This window comes from Bombus vancouverensis, chromosome 3 (assembly GCF_051014615.1).
Source record: "Bombus vancouverensis nearcticus chromosome 3, iyBomVanc1_principal, whole genome shotgun sequence".
Taxonomy (NCBI): Eukaryota; Metazoa; Arthropoda; class Insecta; order Hymenoptera; family Apidae; genus Bombus; species Bombus vancouverensis.
Window position 1 is genome coordinate 16,963,683 of NC_134913.1, and position 24,924 is coordinate 16,988,606.

A 24,924-nucleotide genomic window follows, 5' to 3' on the forward strand; every position below is an offset into this window, starting at 1 on the left:
AAGCATCAGCTTCCTGTCAGTGAAGGCGAGGAAAAAGCAAAAGGGGAATCATGGACGTGCAGAGCTGTTCGACTTGAAAATTACGGGAGGATTTCCGTGGAAATGACCAGCTATAAATACACGAGAGTCGACGGGGCTGCGCTGTAAACTTTATTGCCGCTCGTTTTCCGTAGCGGGCTAGCCGCGAAGAAGAAGAAAACGCTCTCGAAAAATTCTCGCGCTTACAGCAACCCTCGTTTTGCCGTCGGTATTTTTGCACCGGGCATCTTCATCCTTGGCCGCGTAGCTCGAGAGTTCTTTTATCGGCTTTACCGTACCGTCGACTCTGAAACGTTGTTCGTCTTCTCAGTTCGTTGCCTCGTTCCTCACAACCGTCAGATGAAAGAAAAGAAACGTCAAAAGAAGATGTGAAAATAGTTAGGAGTATTTACTCTTTTACTCTTTTCGTCGAGTGTAATTAATAATTGTGTCAATCATGGTAGTGTTTCAAACACTGGCTAACGGTTACAGAACTAGCATAGCGGTATTTATCGTAAGACCAGATGGAACACACGTGGAATGATAATCGTCTTGTTCCTTGCATTTAGATGCACTGAAACGGGAACCATGATCTTCTTTGAGGCTGTCTGTAGACAAGTATGAGTCATCGGTGTAATACTAATGAATTTTAAGTATGCCACAGGGTCTGGTTCAAATTGCTCTAAAAATATTATTTGTAAGTTGTGAGGAAAGTAGAGAAACGCGGATATTGAGTTATTTTGTCTTGTTACGAGATTCCTGTTGGCCACGCTTGTCACGAGATTAATGATGGAAAGCCGGGTATCTGCGAAGTACTTTTTGCCTGCGTACCTTCGGGCTCGAGAGTCACTGACAATTTGAAAGGAACAGGAAGTGGGTTGATCGGTGCCTATAAGTAAACAACGAGATCATAAAATTAGATTCTATATTATGTATATCAGTACTTACAGCTAATAAATTACACAAACGATGATGCAAGCAGTTTTTCAAATTTAATATGATGGATGCGTATCTAACTATTTCACCAATTATTAGCAAGCAAAGTACTGTCGTGACTTGACAGGGCGAACAACATATTCTTAACATAAACTGACGAGAGAAAACATTTGCATAACGTTAAAATAATTTCGTGCAAAGGAGATGCATCTCTTTGAAAATAATCAAGAGTAAAGGATAGGAGGATTTATCATTCGAAGGTGCGAATTATCATTGCAAAGTAGGGGATACCCGAGAGCTATAGGTTATTCCAGGGCGAAAGTGGCATTTATCGTACTTCGTGCCAACTTGCTTGGCTGACATTAAGCCGAGTGCAGACGATGCTTGCACGCGTGCAGCCTTAATACCGGTTTAGCGTGAGGGGTCGCGACGCCAGTCACATACTCTTCATAAATAAATAATTATTTTAAAATATAATCGTCAACCTAACGGAGATTTAATTGACCATTAGTCCTTAATCGATGTTTCCTATAAAGACATTGGAATATAGGTCTGTTTCGTGACTATACTTACACGTTCATTTGGCAATGATGTAAGCAAGTACAATTTTCAAAAAATATTGCTAAATTGCCGTATTGCCAAATAAGTCCAATGTTTAACAATGTTCAAATGATTATAGAAAAACTGGCTTTATAATCAAGTACATGTATACAAACGCGGAAGAGTGGACTATAAGTGAATTATAGCAGGAAAGGGCGATGCACATTTTGGCTTCCTAATAGTTGCAGTTCCCCGGCCGATCACCGCTGCAGCAATCATTAAGGGGTTGCAAACACTTGCAACTTCTGTACCACGCTTGATCTCGTTTAATTTTAATCAGATACCAATTGTGCAGACACATGCGGCTTAAAATAGCACCTTGTAATTGCTTCAATTATGGATATTTCTCTACTACAACCATTCCGTTATTGTTTTTCCCTGTTGTTCCCTGCAATTAGAAATAAGTTAGTCTTCATAATATTTTTCGTTTACACCTCGTTTTGCCGCATTTGTTTAATTAGCCTCGGTATAAGCAGCAATTTATCTAGTATTGAATTTGCTAAGTTCAACGAATTCCCGGAAGCGTAACAAAGTTGAGTACACTTAATTATACAGGAAGTATACTTAGGTCGTTAGGGAGTAACGTTTTATTCGAGACGAAAGGAAATGCGCGCGCGCCTTTCCATTCATTTAGATTACTCCCTGAAACGCTTTCTTTGTGTACTATATATTTGTGTACTTATGTTTCGCTTTTCCTTTTTTCGCCAACCGCTAGATATCGATCGGCGACTTAAACGACGCTCGTACAGATAGTAATTTAAATTAATTACAAACATCGTCGAGACCAGCGGTTCGAGCAGTAATTATACATTTCTGAAACTATGCAAATCTTTCTTATAAAACTTGTCTCCTTAATCATAACCAAAAAAAATCATTCGACTTTTAACACAAAATTAATTTAAAAATACGAAAAATAAAATTGTATATTTTAATAATAATCTTGACAAACTATTTCGATAAAATTTGATTGCATATGCTTCCATGATTTGGAAGAAAAAGAGTCATGATGTTCGACAGATAAGCTTTATATATGGATAGATCACAATCGTAGTATGTATTTCCTAAGAGGACCAATAATCGTGATCGTCTATACATAACCTCGAACGTGCGTGGCATACTAGCAATCCCATATAGAGTCTTTCGAGACGTTTCTAATTCCATCACGCTTTCGAAACGGACCCAAAAGCAGTGCCCTCTAGTTTAACGCGGGAACTTAATATCTCTGATTTCTTTGTAATATAACAAATTTTCCAAAAAATACGTATTTTTTCATACACTAACATTTGTGCATCGTCAGCCGAATACTGAAACGTTCACACACATACATATACATTCGTACGTATACGCACGTATCGACACATACAAACACGACCACGCGGAACACACGGAGGGAATGGGCTGTTTCTCCTTCTCTGTTGTGCCTTCAAACGTCTTCCTCTTTTCCTCCACCACCTTCTTTCTACGGCACAGAGAGTTCCTTTAAGCCGGCAGTTTCGTGTGTTACACCGTGGCGTGTGCACACAAGATCCACATAAGTTTTATGTTCGAGGTGAGCACAAAAGGCACCCTGAGAGATCGGCGGTGGCTTTCTTCGGAGGAACAAGTTTTCCAGGTGTCATCCAGGTGTACGAACCGATAGTCCAGTCTCGTGTATGGACTCTCGTTCGTGATAAATAAAAGTAAAAGTCCCGTGGAATCGCTTTAAACGTATCGAGCCGCGCGGATCTACAGTTTCGAAAGAGGACGTCTTTGTTCTGACGTTGGCGCTTCTTGTGATCGTAACTGTGATGTGACAAGTTTCGTGGATGAACTCTGTGTGACATTTGTGACAAGCTGATCAGCTGGAACGTAAGTTTAATTTAACTCTTCGATACTATACGTGGTTCTGTTAACGTTTAGAAACTGTATTATAACTTATAACGCATTGGAGAGTTAAATGTGCCTAACCATAAAAGTAACTAACAGTGTTTCGATAGCTGAAAAAGTAATATTGTTAAGATGATGGCCACTTCCAGTAGATCTGGATTTATTAGTGAAGAGCACTTGACTTTTCTATGTTAATGAGTTAACAGAAACCATAAATAACACAAAAGTATCTTCACTTACGAATAGTTCAAAAATTGAGTGGGGAATACAGTTCATATTAAGGTTAACTTCCCTTGCATCTTTTTTTATTCGAAAAATGTGCATAGACTACATCAAAATTTGACTTTTATCCATGTGGTAACGTATTTTTATGTGAAAAGTATTTTGCTTCTTGTTTACTTACAAGTTTGGTAAGAAATGGATACAAAGTTGCAAATGATGTGATACTATACCTATTCGATTAGTTTTTGTTGAAAATACACACAAAGCAGGAGGCGCGCAAGCTGCGTTTTATGTCATTGACATCTGGAACGTGAGTCACTGAAATGAAATCGCGAACATCTCGTGCTTTTATTAGGTGATGCACGGATTGCAGCAGATGCATCGCGAGGTAGTCTGTCACATTGAGTCGAGGATACTTTTTTCTCATAAATCAAGTACGTGACACGGTTTTCGTGTATAATTTACCTGGTAATCCACACTTGCAACATTCTTAAGTTAACCATATTCCAGAACAAAGTAATTTCAGGATAATGTTTTCATCTATTACTTACAAATTCAAATTGCTGTTTTGAAATTTAAAAAAATTTTAATTTGTATAATATTGATTGATGGATGATTACTACATTTTACTATTCTACATATATTCTAGCATATCTATATGCAATAAATGCCTGTTGCATCATATCATGTTCGTTACAACTTACTCCTTTTTATCCCTGTTCTCCACTAGAATTTTATTTCAATTTGTGCCATATATAATATTTCAAGTGAAACAAACAACATCGACGCGTGACTTCTTTAACGTTTTCAAAGCCAAAGCGTTTAAATATTGATATATATTTAGAATAGGATTTATAGCGAACTATAATTGACCACGTGCAAGTGGAAGTTGGGTAAAAGGGTCAAGCGAATTTATTAAGGCGACGTTCGAAGAACCCGCTAAATCGTTGCTTGGATCGACGTATAGTTAACGATTTAACTGCTTTGATAAAGATGTCATTGGTCAACCAAGGTTAGTTTTAAACTGTCCTTGTATTATAGGTTAGCAAAAAAAAAAAAAGAATAACAAGAGAAATAAATTATACTTCGTCAAGAAACATGTTTCAACCTGCCATTTTTTAGCTATTCGTTTCCGTCGTTTTAACGAAAATCGCCTTAATAGCAGTGACTTACGAGCTTTTTCTATCAGTTCTTATCACTTATCTTTTATCCAAATAAACGTTTTTGCCATAACGACAAATATCGCAAATATCACGAGTACACAATATCAAACAATTAAAATCATGCACTAGATAAGAAAAACATAGATCGAGGAAAAAAATAAAGGTTCGAACTTATAAGATGATCCGCCAATTCTGAATCGGTCGGTATGATCGGGTATCGATAGCGCTCGATATTCGATAGTCTGTCACTTACTCGTTGCAATCGACGGTGACGTCAAACTATTATACCCGTTGAGATAATACTTATCCAATATCGTCAAGTCGAATTTCTTCGATAAAAGATTATTATCGATAAATCATGATGTCAGTGTTTCCCAACTTATTAATTCGATTCCTAACGTATCTTTTTATCTGTTAGAAATCCCACTCGTATTAAGTTTGAAGATCGATCCTCAATCATGACATCAATATCTTCCAACGTATAGTTCTGTTCCTTAAATTTTGTGTAACTTTTGAAAATACCATTTGTGTTAAACTTGAGTTATTTTGTTATTGTTACCTAAGTACCTAAGCCATAAAGCATACATGTAATCAAATAGTAAACTACTTGTTGATTTTCGAATCATACAGATTGGAAATTTTGCAGAAACGGCACGTAAAAGATTTTAAGATATCTCCGCGATTTCACGAACGTGCTAGTCAACTATCTTTCTAGGAAACATCGGAGGAAGAAACCGGAGAAAAAAGCGGTGCATTGTTTCTCTGTCGGGCCGAGGGCCCGATTTAAGGGTATATAGGGAACGAGGATTATAGGTTATTGTTTAGACAAAGACTCTTAACCTCGAAACACGCACGACACCTGGAAAAAGTATAAATAATCGAGAAGAGGGATACCATATTGTGTTGCTTCTTGGTCCATTAGTCTTTAATAGGTTGATCTCCCAACTAATAAGGTAAATCCTTGGTTTATCGATTAATTTAAGTAGATACGTGACCTTTTGTCACTACGAACCTTGAAATTGAATATCTTAACTTCCAAATACATTAACTATTACACGATTTCACGCACATAGAACATCATGGAACACGCCGCAAGCAACTTTAACCTCATGTCCCATTATGGTTACCATTCTGGAAAGAGACAAACGATTATAAGAGGAAAACTTCACCTTGTCCATTTGTTCTTCAAAATGTTTGTTTATAGTTTGGTCACAGGTCAGAGACAAGATAACACAATTAAATACGATGAGTCACGATAAAGGTTGCGTAGCTATTTTTATGGGGGCAACATGCGCGACTCAGCCAGGTCTATTAGTCATGTCTGGACGTACGTTTTTTCCTCGAACAACTTGTTCGGTGCTTGCAGTATGTTTGACAGTTGCTATGGAACATTTCATACGCCGAATAAAGAAAAGTTATTTATGTCCATCGCGATAAAAAAGAAATATATTATGGAAGCTTTTTACCATCACACTATTTCGTTAACAAAAAGTTAGATGTTAGTTGAGATAAAAGAAAAATACCATGGAAATTTATTACCAACACGCTGTTTTGTTAATAAAAACTTAGATGTTTCTTTAAACATAATTATGTTGTGTATTCTATTATTATTATTATTATTATTATTATTATTATTATTATTATTATTATTATTATTATCATTAATAGCGTTATTCAAAGAAATATAAAAAAAACTGAGGCATATCTGAGTTAATTTAATAAGTGCGTCGAATCGAATTCTCCAGCATTATAGCGAACCGATCGACCAAAAATTGTCAATCGTGGCGCTGAAGAATCACCGTTTTAGCGCATTCCGATTACCATATTCAGCTGACTCAGCAGCCATTAGATATTTTTTTTACGAGTCATCAGCAACAGTTCGTACTTATAATTTCCATCTTAGATTAGTCATATAGGTAGGTATCTGCACAATTTATCATTTTCTCTAATTCATACTTGTATCTGCTTTTCCACCATAGATATCAAAATTCAACAAATTTCACTCACTGCTATCAATGGAATCTGTAACATACAGCTATCTTGGAATATTATAAATCTGACATTTATCAGTGCAGAAGTGACCTCGTCTGAGACTCGTTATGCGATCGGATAACGAAATGTTTCGTCTAACTCGGCGAACACAGTAGTACTTTACGGTTTGTGAATATCCGGTGTTGGGCTGTAAGTTCGGGAACCGAGTTAGAGATAGTGAAGTTACATAACGATGTAGTTCCTTAAAACGATTTTTATCGCGAACGCCACGTAACCGGTGTAACCGTGTGTTCTGTATTTTTCAAACCACTTTTCGTTATCTATCAGCTTTGGTTTTGTTCCTTTTTCCTCGCTTCGACGTAAAACCAGTTCCACGAACTGTACGTTAAAATAAAAGTTTGTGACGTTAGTGGTGAATAGCGATAGAAATTGCTACCGGATTAGTTTTACGTTAATCAAACCTGTGATTAATATCTGTCTGCACTTGTACTGTCAGTCATAAATACTTAATAGGACACATACTATATATATAGTTAGATTTATTGGTAAACTCGAACAAATTTTATCGTATTTATTATTATATATCATAAGACATATATGAGTGAAATAACAAATTTATATACAATGATTCAATACAATATAGGTGGATATAAAATGAGTTATAATTAAAGGCTAGTATACAGTATCTTAAGGTTAATGCTCCCCTATTTTGCAACCTTAATTGTTGTATGCTACTAGAAACTTGAAACGTTTACCGAATATCCGAGGATGTAGAGGATAATTGGTGTTCTGCTTTTCCGGCGCGCTTTCTAAATTCCGTGTAATCCAGTTCGACTCCTTTATGCAAATGCCGGGCTCTTAAACTATCTTTTTTCTTTTCGTGACCCGTAAATTACGCAAGCTTTCTTTAAAGTATACAACTATTGTTCCAAACACTCGTGCAATTGTTTCTTGAATAGCGGCAAGAATAATGGGAATGGAATATCAGATTGGAACTCTAAATTGGATAGGAACGCAGTATACGATTCCGATAGCCATAAAAAATATATCAAGCAATTGTGATCGGTCGTAAAACTGCAGTGCTGTGTATCACACAGTGAAAATAACAAATTTATGTTCTAGGCCAGAAAAATGATCACCAGACTGGATTTATTTGTGTTGATTATTGTTGAGATCCTTGAGCTCTAATAGAAATGACATAAATCGTAAAAAGAAAACGATGTTTCTTGTCCAATGCTCGAGCGTTAAAAATATGTTTAATACGATGATTTACTACGTTCTAACCAAAGAATCAATTTCATAGGCTGCGAATATTTCTGTAAATTTCTATTTTTATGAATATAACAAAAAAAAAAAAAAGTAGGATCTAGACAGAGATCTGTTCCACTGCTGTATTTTATGTTCTCTTCTGCATAGTGTTCTATGCATGTTTGCATCTTTCAATTTCCCATAACTGGTCGTTATAAGTTTCAGACGGACGAAAATAGAAAGAGATTCGTGAAAATTTACACCTTGTTCTATCAATTTTCCAATTTATCCGATTCTATGGCAGCTCGAAGAGGTTTCTAGCGATAGATTTATGGGAGCATTTATGGGCATCCAGTGTTTTTCCTACGACGCATCGCGTACGAAAGCCGGTACGAAAATAGATCGTCGCTTATTTTCGGTGGATCGACTGCTTGCTTCCCCTCGAATCGTCCTTTTTTCTATTCTTTTTATTGTCTTCGTTTGCTCGTCCACCGTTTCGCTGGCCGCTTCTGAGCGTCATACAGCCGGAGTTCGGTTTATTATTACACATGGTATTCTCACGTCCCCCGGACGTCATACTTTGTTCCTTCTCTTTCTGCCTCTTCGCCGACGTTTCTGCTCCGTGTCCTCGCGGAGCTTATTAAAGGCTCGCGACAGAGAGAGCACCTTGAAAACCCTGAACTTCAGGCTTGAAGCTGACTGACTCAAGGTCGGTCTGAATCAGAACCGGCCAACCGGTTTTTCGGAGAAGATTCGGAGAAGAAATGTAAGATTACGCCTCCGCGGGCTTCGCTCGTGCAACGCTTTAAATCTACCTCGCCAGACACCGCTCCATCGACGTTTGTTGCAAATTAAATTGCCACTTCCACTGGCAAAACGGCCTATATATGTACATAATACTGATTGTGCGAATGAGTTTCAGAATAGTAGAGTTATAGGTGAATACGATGTAGTGGCTTGCGAAAGTATTTGACCAATTACGTGTGTTATACGAAACATTTTGGCATTTCATTAACACTAACGAGATACTTGCTATTGTTCTAATTGATAAATTTGAAGTGTTAATTATTCGTTATACTAATAAACAGTAATATTTAGTGGACCATTCTTAGCGCTAGTTCTATGTTTCAGACCAATATTCCTCGAACTCAAGTTCTGATTACTATTTTCTTATTTCTGCCTTTTGTAAACGTTTGTAATGCTCTTATCGAAATTTGTGCCAGTCATCTGAAATTTCTTTTAGTTCCTGTAACGAGTATCGTCTTCTTTCTTTATTTTAATTATTTAGAAATATTATTAGTATCAGATGTGTGAATGAATTTGTCGAACAAATGAGACCCGATCACAGAACTTTGTGATTCCGTAAAAAAATTATTAAAGTCGAAATATAACGTTTAGGATATCTATATCTGTAAGGATATCTTAAGGAAAAAACTTGGTTGAATCACTGTCTAGCGTTAGGGATGAGTAGGTGTATACGTATAGTTGCATAGAGTTGAATGGCAGCGAACTTGTCTACCAAGAGGTTGAGTAGCTGGGAGTTCTGGTTTAATGAGGTTCACATGTTTAAGCCTCTATCGAATGGAGATACGTTTCTCTGGTGCACCCAGGAGAAACTGCAGACTTTCTTTTTTCGTGAAGTACATACCTTAAATGATTCTTAGAACGTGGAACATATATTAAAGTCAATTGTCAACAATGAACTCTTCCCATCAATGATCGGATGACATGTTTCTTCGTGTCCGGCCTATGCAAGGTGTAGCTAATGTTCTTAATGGACACCCAGTGTGTATGGTGCAACGCATGGTCGCCTTGGTAGTTTGTAACTCAAGTCGTTGACTTCCTACCATTCTGTTAAAAGAGTAGAAAATCGAAGTCCTTGCTTATTCATGGTCACATCGTGTAACACGATACTACATTATTGTATGTAAGTATATCGTTATCCCTGGCTGCTTACGAAAGTTCTTTAAACTTGTGACCTGTCTGACAGAAAAATAAATCTGCAAATGTTAGTGTTTCGCTTGCAAATTGTATCGTAGTGGTTGGTGTAAGTTGTCATTGGGCAATTGTACTATTGTTACTACCTTATTAGAGGTGAAAATACTTGGACCGTTCTTTAGCCCATCGACGATTCATTTTTAATTTGTTCATTAAACGTTCCTGTGTTATATTATCTTTTCTTCGACCAAATTATTATTCTTCGACAGTCTTTCCTTAAGTCTGCAGTTCTCATTCAGGATTTTACTATTTGTAAAGCGCAGAAGTTTAAAAAGGACGGCAATTAATAAAACCGCGAAATTATTAAAATAAGAAACAGTCACGATATTTCAGACCCCTTGGCAGACGACTGTGCATGCCAATTGCAAAGTTAAATGCGATTTTATGCAAAAGAACAAAACGACCCTTCCAAACAAACCATAAATATCGCGTTAACTCAGCTTTCCACAGTCGATTATTTACGCCTTGGCTTATACAGGCGCCAAATCATCAATTTGCCCGAGGCGCTCGTACGTTTCGGCCGGCCCTGTTCGCGCCGTAAAACCCAGTTATTCATTCCTATAATAAACTGTCATATTCATGCGTCTCCAATGACGTAATGACAATGAAGAACAAGTTTCAGTTGATGCAAGCGTACGTACCCTGAAAGGGGACCCGCGATAATCATTCGCGCCATGTAAATTATGCTAGACCTTATTTAGCTACTTTTTAAATTTCATATCACGTTCCCTTTTTCAGAATAAAAGATTCCTCGAGACTCGATGGAACATCTGCTTTATCTTAATTAATCCTTGACCTAAAGGACGAACAAAAGTTCCGGATACGTAAATGATATTTTTTTAATGTTTCTTCGGTTCGAATGGAAAAAAAGAACATCTCATGGTACTTGCCGTATTCATCTAAATATCCGTTAAAAAATAGGTGTGAAAATATTGCAGGTTTTCTCTCTCTCTCCTTTTTCTTTTTTTTTTTTTAAACTGAAACCTGAAAGTGACCTTGAAAGTTCACCAGAATAATGTAAGCTGATCACGTTTCGTGGTTCACCCTGTATGAGATTAATATTGCAGCAATATATTTCCAACAAATTTAATGCGAGAAGAATGAAAAATTCGTTATGCCGCCATATAAACGACCGCAAGAGAATTATTCCGACGAAGGGTTGGAAAATTAATTAAAGCTTTTAATTGGAGATGTTCTCGCGTGCAATTAAGTGGCTCGCGCGACCCACCAACTTTTACCGTTTCTGATCCCCACCGATTGTTCCTCAAGCGTGAAAGTCTTAAACGATTTCGTTTCGGACTTGCATGCGCGCAGTCGCGTGAAACTTCTCAGGTGTCTCTAACAGTACTCAAGGGGGAAAGGAAAAGGAACAAGGGACCGGAAGTGTCGCGCGCGTCGACCACGATGCGGGACTCGTGCCTTCCTTTTATCGCGAGATAAGAGGTACAACGTTTACCATGCGTTGCGGGTACAATAATGGACGCAACCGGAAGTTCGTATGGGCACGATCGAAAACGCGCCACGCGCCAACTCGAATGCAAAATTACATTTGAATATAAAGAGATTCTGTTACGCGACCTATCGCAGGTCTGTTTTGTGATTATTAATAGACTGTTGGCCTATTTCGTGTTTTATGGATTAAGTTTTAGAATAATAAGTCTGTCGATGATCTATCGTAAACGGTATGTTAATAGTATGACGGCCGACTATGACTGTGTCGTCTGTGTTAAATATTAATCTATAATTACTTGACTATAGATATTCGTGTATCCTATTAATTTAATTTATATAATTAATTTATTTAATTGATATAATTTAATTCGGGGGGTTTAAGGCAGAAATGCAAAGAATAAATAAAAGAAGCAAAAACGCGTAAAATATCCAGGGACTAAAAGTTGTTGGAATAAATTTTCAATTTAGAAACACTCGAGAGTACTTACATACGAACTTTCTAGTGGAGTTTTTGCCTCTATTTGCGGTGATGGATTTTTATTTTCGATGAAAATTTCATCGAGGTGCAAGGTAAAGAGGCTTCTACGTCAAAGGAAAGTTGTAAATTATCATCGGAGAAGTGAATTTACGAGCGGTGTACGCTACTGTTGGATAGTTTTAGAAAATGGAAAGAAGTAGCCAATGATTTCAGGCGATCCAGTGAAAACCCGTATTTCTTCTTTGCCAAACCAGGCAGCCGACAAAAGGCTAACCGGTTTCCGGAAATGGGTAATTTCTTTATTATACCCATCAGTGCGCTCGTGATCCTTTTTGTGCAGGTACAGGTCTTGAGCATGACCCCGCGGGGCGTAACTACCGTTTCAGAATAAAGCAAGCAAGGTCAAGAATTTGCATACCCTCTTCTTTTCATTCGTTGAACTTCCTCCGGAGCATCCCATTTTTTTTTTTTTTTTTTTAGGTAAATACTTGAAATCGTGTGAAAACGTTATGAAAGTTTCAATAGTAAGGAAACTAGTAAAGAAGAGATCGAAAGATAGAAAGGAAAGAAAAGAAATGGAGGGCAGAATAAAAACACACTGCTCATTACTTTCTTTATTTTCTTTTTTTATCTATAATCTGTTCTACCTTACTTTTTATCATTTGCTCGAAATTCAAACTTTATGTAAAAACAACGTAATTCTAGATTCAATAGATCTACTTTATTTTTTCATAATAAGGTCATAGACAAATTTTAAACGATATTGACATTATTCTTGTGCCAATTGCTTGACGATTCGCTTCGTCAAACTAGAGAGACATTTATCGTGATCTCTATAAGTAGAACAGTTTATGATATATATGGACATATGTAATTAGTGCAACATAGACGCTTAACACAAACAAATCAATCTTCGATTCCGTATTAGTCGAGAAAAGCAGAGAATTAAACGAAATACTGTTTATACGATGAATATTTTCGGTGGATGCGTCAGAGGATGCTAGTCGGCCTCTCGTTAAAGCGGCGAACAACCTTTCACAGCGAATCGCGCGAAGGTGAACGCGGACGAGTACCTCGAGGTCTCGGAAGCCCTTTTTCCTTTGACTCATCGTGGAGATGACGCGGTTTCCCGGTGAACGAACGCGACCCCGTTTCTCCGGATGAAAAACGCGACAATAAACGGCTCGTTTACAGTGGAACCTGCGTGTCGTACACGTCAGAAGCTGTGACCGATCGAATCGCGTGTCGAAGACGGCGGAAAATTGCCTGCAGCGCGCTCCAAAACCTGATTTTGCTTTTAATTCTCCACGTGAGCGAAACGCACATTGAAACTGAAACTAGAACGTGAAAGAGTTACATGGTCGTCTTTTAACTTTCAGCTAGAGGAAACAGAAATTGTTTGGCTTAGAGGAACAGGTTTCAACAGTTTTGTAATTGGAATCAACAATTGCCTCCGGCAAGATCGACACTCGCTTTCGCTTCTAATTCTCTGTTTACAGAATAATTTCCAAGTTGTAGGAGGATATGCAGTGTCTAATTAATAAAACATAATTTATCTATGCGGTTAAAATTTAGAGAAATTGTTACATATCTACTGACCGTATGTCAGTTTTTATTGGCGTAGAACAGTTCTAATTTTGCAGCAATTATAATCCCACGTTTCCCTAAAAATACACGCAATTTATTATCTATCTTCTGTTATTTATCTTCATTACACAGCTGCTCAAAAATAATAAATTATGATATATTTTAAATTGGAGACTCGAAATTTGTAGTTTGCAAACTGGTTGAATACACAACTATATTTTTTACAAATTTACTTAAGATCTTACAATAAAAACTGCTGTATACCAGAGTATACTATTATTCGTCATACTGCATTTTTTTCAGTGAACTGACAGATTTAGATGTTTCACAAGTGCAATGCAAAAAGAGTGGAGCAATGCATTAGCTGGAAAGGTCGATAGGTACAGCACGTATTTAGCTACCCGCAGGTTGCATTGCATTCTTTTTTTTTTTTATCACCATGTTGGTGTTTGCGTAACGAAACTGCAAGCACATGTTAATTAATCTGATCGCCCCTAACGATAGAAAGTCGATTTAAATAATTAGTAGGTCTCCTATATACATACGTTCGTGTTTCGATAGAATTAGATAGAAATTCGATAGAAACTGACGCAAGGTGTTTAATCGAACGATGTTTAATCGGTCTTCGGAAAGGAAGAGGATATTTTTTTTACGCATAGAAGAAAATAGTCGAGGATGGCTCGTGTTACTTTCTTAAGATTTCTTCAAGTATGACGGCATCGTGCATGACTAGATGGAACAATGGAAACCGCCTTCACAACGCGATTGTTCGTACGCCTGTCAGTCGATCGCACGTATCTGCGGTGATTTAGCATAAGATCAGCCGAGAAATTAGTCATCGGGCTAAAGGTCACGACCGAGACAGTGACTCAGTTCGATTCCCCTTTCGGGGAGAAGCAATTCTTATTGACCGTGATCGAATGTTGCTTCAATCCTATTTTTTTTAATCCTATTAAGTTCGTAGAACACAGATTCTGTGACAACTTCGTCTTAACGCTAGAACTATCGATTTAAATATATTTATTATATACGGATGATGAAAATTGTACTAATAAAAGTGATAAATAACCCTCGTGATATAATAAAGGATATTTTTCATTAAAAAGAAAAGAAAATAGCGAAGCGACACTGTAATTGAATATCGTGTTTAGAAAATTGTTCTTTGAGAAAATGTAAAAAGGAACAAGTATAGACAAAGCATTCCTGAGATACGTATTGCGAAAGCACAGCCCATTCCAGAATAGATATGATCCAGCCATTATGATCTTCTTCTCCACAAAGATCCGGCACGATACAGTCTTTTCTCAGCTACCCCTGGTTTTTAGAATACAATCTGTGAAACATAGCAGAACCCACGTCGGAGAGATGCAAAGGAGTGTCGCTATAAATCACAGCTCTCGAAAATAGGTATCACGTTAATCAAGCCGCGGGTCGAGACGTCGAACGGTGATTTTTACAACTCGTCCGTCTTGGTGTATTTATATCATTCGTTCGGGCCTTGGTTGCGAACCGATCGAGCTTTTTCAGCGATCCACTCGTACTGGAAGCCGCGTGGGCCTGCAGTTCCAACCAATTTGTTCGTAAAGCTTCGTATTTTAAACAACTACATGTTTCTGGAACGTAAATTTTGTTCAAATGTTCATGGTATGTTTTCCAAGCGGCTTGAAATCACGATATTTCCATTTTCCCTAGATGGATATATTCTTTTATTATTACGTATTATCAAAAGCAGATCTTTAAGGCTCTTATTCATTTTTTAATGTCAAATGATGCCAAAATTTGTATAGTTAACTTTAAATTCAAATCTCTGAAAAATACTTCAATTTAAAAATAAAATCGATGGAGATGGTTTAAAAAAAAAAAAAAACCAATAGAAAAGATTGATCTCGAATAACGTGGAAACATGGAAATATTCGATGGAAACGAAATTTTAATATTTAATGCTTCCTGCTCTAACAATAGAATAATTAAAGTACCACTGTTTTTCCATAATTTACGAGTTATTTATGTACCCTATCTACACTTTCTCATTCACGTGCTCGAAGAAAACATTTCACAAGAAAAGACGAATATCTTCTCAACAAAGAGCGAGCAGAAGTTTCATCAAGATGTTTCTATCCCATTTAAATCATCTCATTTCCGATGCAGCGAAAGAAAACTCGCGAATAGCCGTGTACTTATATGTACACGACGTTCCATCCAATATCAGAAGTGGAAACGACAGCATTATGACTTCCGATTCTCGGAAAGTGTCCCGAGATTTATAGAGTTATTGTGATGGGGCTCAGGCCGAGTCGTTGACCGAGCAAAAAAGATTGATTAGATGCGAGCAACGAATCAGCCTCTTTTAACTCTCTTTTATCTACGAATTAAGCGCATACTATTTTTATCTATCAATATAAACTTTATTTATTTTAGGCAGAATTTTAGTTACACAAATACGAAACTTTCGATACGAAAATCGGTTCGAGCGTTAAAAAAGAAGAACGTAATTGATAAGACGCGTTTATTAAATTGATCGGAAAATTTTGCTGGTCTTGTGTTCTTCCAAAGGAAAGAAAACAATTTCTTTAACTGAAACTTCTACAATATTATTTCGCTCATATAAAATACACCACGCAGAACACATTCTATCATAAAATAATTTATTATCAATAGCCGATAATTTCTTTCTAGCAATATTATGTCATCTTTTTATACTTGAATAAATACTATTCTTATAGATTATAGTTCGATATCAAATATTATTTTATCTGTTAATTCTTTTAGTTATGTTCAATGATGAACAGTTAATCCTATCTGTTCAACTATCTGTCATCTGTCTTAATCTCTAAATAAACTTGTAAATTTTATAGAAGCTCTTATAGAAGAAGATCTGGTGATCACGACTTTTCCATGAACCAAATATGTACGTAAAATGTATACTATGTTTCTCTCGTTAGTCGTAAAACGCATCGATTGTTCAGAAAGTAACGTTCAATCGGAATATAAGCTTGTTTACGCGAAGAAAAGAATCAGAATTTGCATGCCGTAGCCGGAACGGTCATCGATTGACACTTCGTATCGATAACGAGGTCACGAAACGCATTTACCAGAAGCTGCTGTATTCGATCGGTTTTTCTCGAGACTCGTTTGTCCCAGTATTCACGCGGCGTTCGTCGCGATTGCTCTTAAATAGCCATTATTATTCCTCCATGGGGATCGATTCCCCTTTTCTTTTCTTTTTCCACAGTTACTCCAAAGTTGTTTCAACGTTTCGTCCCACGATACAAATTCTGGAATCATGAAACCAAGGTAAAAATTCAACAAAGAATGTTGAATCGATATTTAATAAAAGAACTTTAATATCACAGATAATAATTGTAGAACCTTTTTCATTTTTTTCTCCACACTACTTATTATCACCTTGGAAATTCTCTATGGCAACACAAAGTCCCTTTAAATTAACACAAACGCAGATTACAGATGGATAAATACGATGTTAACGAGTAGGAAGGAACGATAACATATTTGTGTCATTGCAAATACTGTTACAATTGCACTCATTGTCTACAAAAAATTCGAATAGATTAGATTAGATTATACGCGTACTGCTCTCCTGATGTCTATTACAAGTTTTTGGCGTTACACAGAATGTATTTCTTCTTTTCTTTCGTTCTTCTTATTCACGGGTTTTCTGCAATGTTCAACACTGTAAAAGCCATGTAATTATTATAGAAAGTAATTAAAAAACGGACATTACTTGATATATAATAATTTCCTACGATCTTCTATCTTCAGTACAATTACTTCGTAAAGTAATTCGATTCCAAGAGATAATAACAAGATGTAAAATTTTCCAAAGTCCATAAGCATTGGTATGTAGCAACTGATGAATGCTTCTCGATCTTCTCAAATGTCAATTGATATTTTTATGAATTATCTCCTGAAAGATTTTTTTTATTAAAAATGGTACTAACATGCAATGGTTTCTTTATATTCAGACGAATTCTTTTACTTTCGATACAATTACTTCATTAAAAAATTCAATACCTGGTGACAACTTCAAAGTAAGAAATGAAAAACTCGCAATTACTAAATTCCATCTCTAAACGAGTCTGAGACTCCTCAAATTCTTTCTCAAATTCAAATGTTAATCGATATTTTTATACTTCGTTTGCTAAAGGACTTTCTAAACGCTACACTATATTCTGAAAAGCAGGGGAGTTTGATTTAAAATAAGAATTGGACGACTGAACTCGAGTGTCCAATGTATTTTTCATTGTATCTCACCTGGATTTATTGGCGTATCAGTAGCGGATGATGTAGCGGTAGAGAGGAGGTAGGAGAAGTTGCGTATAGCCGATGATAAACCGAAGGTGGACACTGTTAAGTCGTTGTTGAGTAGCGACCGTTGGTGAACCGATCCTCCGGCGTGTCTCGATCTTCCCGGTGAACGTGTAAATCGCAGTGAACTCTGTGTGCAAATTGTACGATCGTTTAAAACCAAAAATAACGGAACCAGAAGTGACGAGTTGCTCAAACATCTGGTGTCTCGTTGATCTTCTTCAGTGATCGCTCGTGACGATTGTTAGTTCATCGATTCTGACGATTAAACGAGACGACAGCCTCGATCGTTTCAGGAAATCAACTTCAACGGAGATTTCTTTAAGAAAAATTTGCCACTAATAGAAAAAATAGTAGTGAAATGATAAGTTATCGTTTAACGATTGGTGTACAGAAATTGAAAAAATAAAGTCGTGTTAAAAAATATTTCTTACGAAGATTTTTACAAGAAAAGATCGCCGATAGAAAGAGAGAATTTTCTTTTTTTGTAAATTGTGAATGTTTTAATGATCGGTGTATACTAAAATTGAAAAAATTAAATAGAGCATTTGCATCGTTACGGGGGAATATCTCTGATTTTTTTTAAAGGAAAGATTACGAATCCCGATGGAAATAACAAACTTTGTATAAATTGTGGATCGTATGAAATTGAAAAAGTTTCCAAAGCCAAGTTACGTTATCGCGGTATTTAAAACAAGAACGTTCGGTTCTAAGAGTGGAACGTACCTGTAAAAGTCGATAATACGTAACGTCCAATTAACAATTCATGGCTCGATAAGAACAAAAGAGTGCAGGTGACGTGTTTCAAAAATCGAGGCTACGAGCTTCCAATTCTTTAGACGTTCTTGCATTTTTTCTTCTATTTTTCACGAGGAAAATCTCGCGACTAAAAATAATCGTGAACGAATGAACGGACCGAATGATGGAGATTCGGTGTCGCGAACGAAAATTTTATTTTTAATTCTTTTTTTTTTCATGATTCTCCTCTTACGATTGATTTCAACAATTTTATTATTGTCTTTATTGCGCATAGAAATGCGAACAAATAATATACGTCAAAAGTTTCTTGGCGTCGAGACAGAAAGAAATATAGATAGAATGCACGAATCACGCGAGTATCATCTTTTTCGATCGAACGTTACGATTTTTCGATAACGGCTAATCTTAAGTCGATAAGAAAGTAATTCGCGATAGGGTGTTTGCTCAATAAAATGTGATTGTCCCATAATGCCATCGTCATTTTCATTTTTATTTCCATTAACTTAATGGAGCTTCCAATATTTCGATCTGATTTTATATACGATGTTCCATTTCAATTGTATATTTATATTATTTCTATGCTTTGGAAACAATTTCTAATCGAAGAAAGATATTTTTAATCGCGCGATTTTTCTTATGGAAGATTAATCTTCCAGAGATATCATCACTTTTTTATTATCCTTGAAAGAATAAGATTATTATCTAATGATATATTTATTATCTTGAAATTCTTCGTTAATATTATATAATTCAGGCGTGCAAGAAGTATCTTTCAACGAAACTTTCTTATTAATGTAGAATTCCTTTCGCTTTATTTTTTTCATATTCTTTTCCAATTCAGATCATAATCTTTTAAAGGAGAGTTATTACAAAAAGACTCGTACTAAGTACATTTTGCAGAAAACAGTTTTCCTTTTAACAACGAAACGAACCGCTCCGTATAATTACTTTCTCAATGATCTCTTTTCAAACACTTTTCCATCGTACTCTCTGACGAAAGAATCTGTATTCCGAGAAGCATCCGGAACGGCAATGACCGCGATTTGTAGCTTTCGCGTTTATAGAATGGTAACGAGACGCTGATTAATCGGTGCAGTTTTCGAACAGCTCACGTATGTATAATCGACCTTGAAGCTTCTTTCTTCCAATTGCATCGATTGGCTATTTCCTTTTGTACAAATCATCGACTCGTATTTAGTTTCTCTTTTAGGAAGAAAATGTGAAACACGTTCGAAAGAATACGCGTGAAAACGTGTCACGCGGGAATTCGAAGCAATTAGCTTCTCCTTTAGCGTTGTACTTTAATTGGTTCGAGTTAATTGGAACACAAAATCGAAGCTGTGCTTGCGTAACGTTTCGTTTCGTTTCGTTTCGTCGCACAATCGATACCAGTCCTCTTGAGAGAATACGTTCGAGCTTCAAGCACTGAATCTAATCGAAACGATGTATAAAAATTTTGCGTTGGATTATTTAAGATATCTCGGCTGATGTTTCTTCTTGCCGATGACGCAATTTCGTTGTCTTTGTACAAGGGAAAAATAAATTCGAAACTATAGGATAATGATACGAATTAAAATATGAATTACGGTACAATGAAGTTTGCTCATCTGCGTGAAGTAATAGTATTAAGAATAAAAATATCTTTAGAATTGGCCAATTTTTAGATGCTTATAGATAAGGAAGAAAATTGGATATACTCGACAACCATAATATTAATCATGACACTAGAATATAATGAAATTTGTTCATCCTGAAATATTTATAGAATCGATGGCCGATCTTTAGGTGCGCACGCGAGATAAAAGAAAATTAAATATGATAGTAAAGGATGTAAATTATGGCTGAAGGATGTGATACAATCCAGTCATTTCCGCAAAGCGATGTCTTTCGAGAATTAAAATATCCGCGGAATCGGTGGAGTTTTAAATATCGATAATTGTATGGTAAAATTACGCTTTGTTAATATACCTACAATATTTGTAGCCGATGGTTCTTTTTTTCAATGAAACAACCAGGAATTAAATGAAAACATCGTAACCGATCGATCACGGAAGATTATCGAGCGAAATCGAGATCGAATTTCCACGTAGGCCGCGTATCTTATCGCGCGATCTAACGTTAGATTTCACAGGGAAGTACAACGAGCATCAGTTGCGAGAGCACCAGCTCTGGTTCTGTACTTTCTGCCACTACTCACGCGATAACAATAACCCGTCGTAACTTAATTCGTTAATCTGTTTCGTCTGTTGATTGCACAGGATACAAGGACGCTGACAAAACATGGGGTGAGTCCTATAAAAATCCTCCATTATTCTTACAAAAGGAGTATATACATATATATAAATTTTTATCTCAATAGCAAAATTACTATCTCTGATCCTTTATGGTCCATTTTATCTTTTTTTTTATACTACGAGAGAGAAAGAGAGAGAGAAAGAGAGGGAGAGACAGGGAGAGACAGGGAGAGATCTATAGTAGTTTACAGTATTATACATTATTATTATATTGTCACACGTTAGTTTTACATATATATTGTTATATAACAATGATTCGGCTAGGGTTTCGTCTTGGATAAACAACGAAGAAGGTTTATAAAATTCCGTGTCTCACGTAGGTAGACGTATGAATTACTATAGTGACTGTGCAAAGTTTGTAGAAGGGTAGAACACACCCTATTTTGCACAATGCGAAGCAACGAAGTTTGATTCAAGCCTGAATCGTAAGGGTGGGGTAAAAGTGGCCCATGCTGTTCCTTTGTATCTGATTGACAGTCTTCTACCTGGATCTTTCGGTAGTCTAGCGTTTTAGTCTGTTACTTGAAGTTAGAAAGTGAGGCGAGATGTTGAACCGTGAGAGACAATAAATTATGTGTATTCTCCGTTGTTAGTTTATTGATTTTGCGATACACAGTTTCACAAGAAGTTAATGTAAGTACAGTCATAAAATTTGTGACAGTATTATAATCGAAAGACTAATATCTTTATTCCCGTCTTACATAATCAGTTTTAAAGCATCCTCTACTTATATTTAGCGATTCGATTGAAACTGATTTCGTTATAATTTATTCGTTATTATTTATTATTCGTGATAATTTAAATGAAATATCGGAATTACATAGTTTCTTGTGTTACAACTTTTCATCGATCTCTTACCGTCTATCAACACTGCTTTCGTATCTAATCAGTAACTTTATCACCAATCTGCAATTCTGCTAATGACTATATCGCTATTCATCATAGACAATACATTCTTTATGTGACGTTTCTCCCTTTCTGGAGATTAATGAACAAAAATCATCGTCAAGCGAGATCATCTCCGGATAAGAATTTTTCTTTAAATTGAAAGATATATACGTCTAATATATCAAAAATATATTTACAATTAAACTAGTTGGAAATCAATGAAAGTCTGTGAAATTAATGAAATTAACAGAATAATTTCAAGGAAGAAAGATCGTCAGACAATAAGTCGATTTGATTACAATTTTCTTCTTTTTCTTGATGCAACAAATATTTCATTACGAAAGTTAGATCCGCTCGTTAGATCACATAATTTAGATCAACACGCTTTTTACTTTCTTAGCTTTTTTAAGTTGCAAGAAAGTTTGCAGACAGATAAAGAGATCAGACAGAGAGAGAGAGAGACAGACAGAGAGAGAGACAGACAGACAGAGAGAGAGAGAGAGAGAAAGAGAGAGAGTAGTAGTAGTAGTAATAGTAGTAGATAGAGATCAGAAGATTTCGGAAGCATAAGGAGAGAAACGAGATGATCTATCTTGTTTTACTATTTTTCTATGGTGCGTATCCATGTCGATGGTCGATGCGACCACATACGGAAAATCGACACCGATCGCGTGAAGCGCCATCGAAGTTCAGGGTGTTGATTTCCTTTCCGGCGATCGAACAATACTCGCAATCCGCACTTTCTCGCGCTCAGTATCGTGTAACGTCCACGAGAAATCGGCATACGTCTTGGCCGCAATTAATTTCACAAATCTCATCGTCGATCGATCGTAATATGCGAATAGGCAGGCAACAACTATACGAACGAGACAATATAGGTATATAGTCAGATCCTTAAAAAGAGGATGACATTATGGCGCTTTAAGAAATTAAACAATGATGTATAATTTTATATGAAAACTAAATTACTATATGACACCATATAATTATATAAAACGTGCAACACCTTATAGAACTAAATAGAAAATGAATATTAAAAAAAATCATAGGATATTCTTATTACATTTTTTATCTCAAAACTTATTTTTATACCTCGCAATCCTCGAATCTAATCTAAAAATATATTAAGCCAACTATAATCTTTGAATTTTTGTGAATTATTTAATTATTTCTTTATTTAACCATTTCTTTACATCTTTCTCAAAACTAGAGCAATTTTTTAACGATAAAAAATACAAACGAGCCAAAGATGATACAAAGAACGGAGCAGTTTCGTTATCAAAATTACTGTTCCTTCTCCTCCTTCTATATAAAGTTGTACAGATCTTTCATTTAAAAATTCCTTCGAACAAACTACTCGTTATTATGCATCTCAAAAGTAACTTGCTCTCTGACCTATTATAGCGAGGCGCGTGCGGTATCCGACACTGGAGGTGTTGTGAGAGGTTCCGGCAAGGCACGGGCACCGGAAGTCCCCAGGACTGGCAGCGAGTTACGTAGAAACATGGAACGTGGTCTGCACGAGCGTGACCGCGTCGGTGTCCAGGACTTCGTTCTTCTCGAGGACTTCCAGAGCGAGGACGCGTTTATCGATAATTTGCGAAAGCGTTTCAACGAGAATCTGATCTACGTGAGTAAAAAATCTTTATGGAAGAACTGCTCGAACCAATTACCCGGAAGTCTGGCGTCGCTTTCTTTCTGTATTGTCTAGTTAAATGCACTTGTAAGCAAGACTTTCAACTGACTTGAATTTTAGAAAATTACTTCGCTTAGATTCGTCTATGAAAATATAATAAAAAATTGGATAAAATTTATTCATGAAAATATAAAAAACTTAGTTTATCAATAGAGTTAAGTAAGCATGCAAACTTATGGCAATTCTTTCAGCTAACTTGTTCAAAGTTAGACAGATACGAGGCAACGTTTAGAAATTTTTAAGTTCTCGCGATAAGTGCTTGAAGTTTCAGTTAGTTTATTGTCCTCATACGTGTTATCAGCTAGCACAGGTAACAGCGGCGTATATTTTGGATAAACATTGTTGATTCAAAGAATGTAGCATTATAATGAAGTCTTATTAAAAATATGTCGAGATTTAAAAATACAAAGTGATATTTATCTAACATTCCACAGATAAAAAAAGGAATTTTTCATCGGTTTCTAAACCAGTTATACACTTAGAGCTGCGTTTGCAGAAAATTTACCAATTCAGTTAGCTATGCGTCAAATACGTATTTGGAGACACTGTGATAATTTCATGAACTAATCGGCCAACCTGTTTCATGTTTACCTAGAATTTTATTTTTTATTGCTCTATTCCAGCTTTATGACGAGCTTCTTACTATTTTTCTAGACGTATATTGGTCAAGTGCTGATATCAGTGAACCCCTATAAGAAATTACCAATTTATAACTCGGAAACCATTCAATACTACCATGGAAGAAATTTTTTCGAAGCTCCACCACACATGTAAGAAACTAAACTACGCTACAAAGTGTTCTATTTTTTGAATAACCGATAATTTAGAATCTTTCGTTTCCTTTCAGCTTCGCGCTTTCTGATACTGCTTATCAATCTTTGTTGAAGGAGAATCTGGACCAATGTATTCTCATTTCCGGTAAGAAACATACTTACGAATTTAGCCATTCTTCTAATAATTAAATAAAGTTTGTTGGCTATTTTAAGAAAATTCTATTTCTGCGGCAATGTAATAAGTTATGCTAGAGATAGACTTAACGTGCTTGGAACTGATCGTTTAGGCGAATCCGGTTCAGGGAAAACCGAAGCTTCGAAGAAGGTGCTAGAGTTTATCGCAGCTGCTACCGGGCACAAGAAACAAGTGGAAGAAGTAAATGACAAATTGATCGGTAGCAATCCGGTGCTCGAAGCTTTCGGGAACGCGAAAACTAATCGCAATGATAACTCGTCCCGTTTCGGCAAGTACATGGATATCCAATTTAATTTCCAGGTACAAATGAACCAACTGTCTCATTGTCTTTATCTTTAAATCTCCTTATCTTTGTCTTCGTGTTTAAATAATGTTAATTGTATCATATATAGTTATTAACACCTACTTATTGGCGCGAAAAGAATGTGTTAT

The 24,924-nt window shown here is 36.2% G+C and overlaps 1 protein-coding gene and 1 long non-coding RNA gene across 6 annotated transcripts in view; one reads left to right on the forward strand and one right to left on the reverse strand.

Annotated features, from left to right (window-relative positions):
• Positions 1–24,924, forward strand: part of Myo61F (unconventional myosin 61F) — a 34,794-nt gene that overhangs the window by 5,387 nt on the left and 4,483 nt on the right. The window contains exons 1-6 of one of the 4 annotated variants that reach the window (XM_033329048.2): positions 17,891–18,029; positions 20,904–20,930; positions 23,232–23,457; positions 24,178–24,293; positions 24,371–24,441; positions 24,584–24,792. In XM_033329048.2, coding sequence (XP_033184939.1) covers positions 20,926–20,930; positions 23,232–23,457; positions 24,178–24,293; positions 24,371–24,441; positions 24,584–24,792 — 627 coding nt within the window. In that variant the 5' untranslated portion in view covers positions 17,891–18,029; positions 20,904–20,925. Of the gene's footprint in view, positions 1–3,073; positions 3,403–17,890; positions 18,030–20,903; positions 20,931–23,231; positions 23,458–24,177; positions 24,294–24,370; positions 24,442–24,583; positions 24,793–24,924 lie in introns of those variants that run through there. The other 3 variants (XM_033329050.2, XM_033329047.2, XM_076627995.1) reach the window with 3 other exon arrangements.
• LOC143305172 (uncharacterized) lies at positions 15,987–17,971 on the reverse strand. 2 transcript variants are annotated; one of them, XR_013061910.1, is made up of 5 exons: positions 17,833–17,971; positions 17,593–17,750; positions 17,303–17,485; positions 16,930–17,236; positions 15,987–16,835 (listed from the first exon to the last, which is right to left on the reverse strand). It is a non-coding gene; the product is annotated as an uncharacterized LOC143305172 (long non-coding RNA). The 2 variants fall into 2 exon arrangements; XR_013061911.1 differs by lacking the exon at positions 17,593–17,750 and having other exon boundaries at positions 15,988–16,835; positions 17,833–17,967.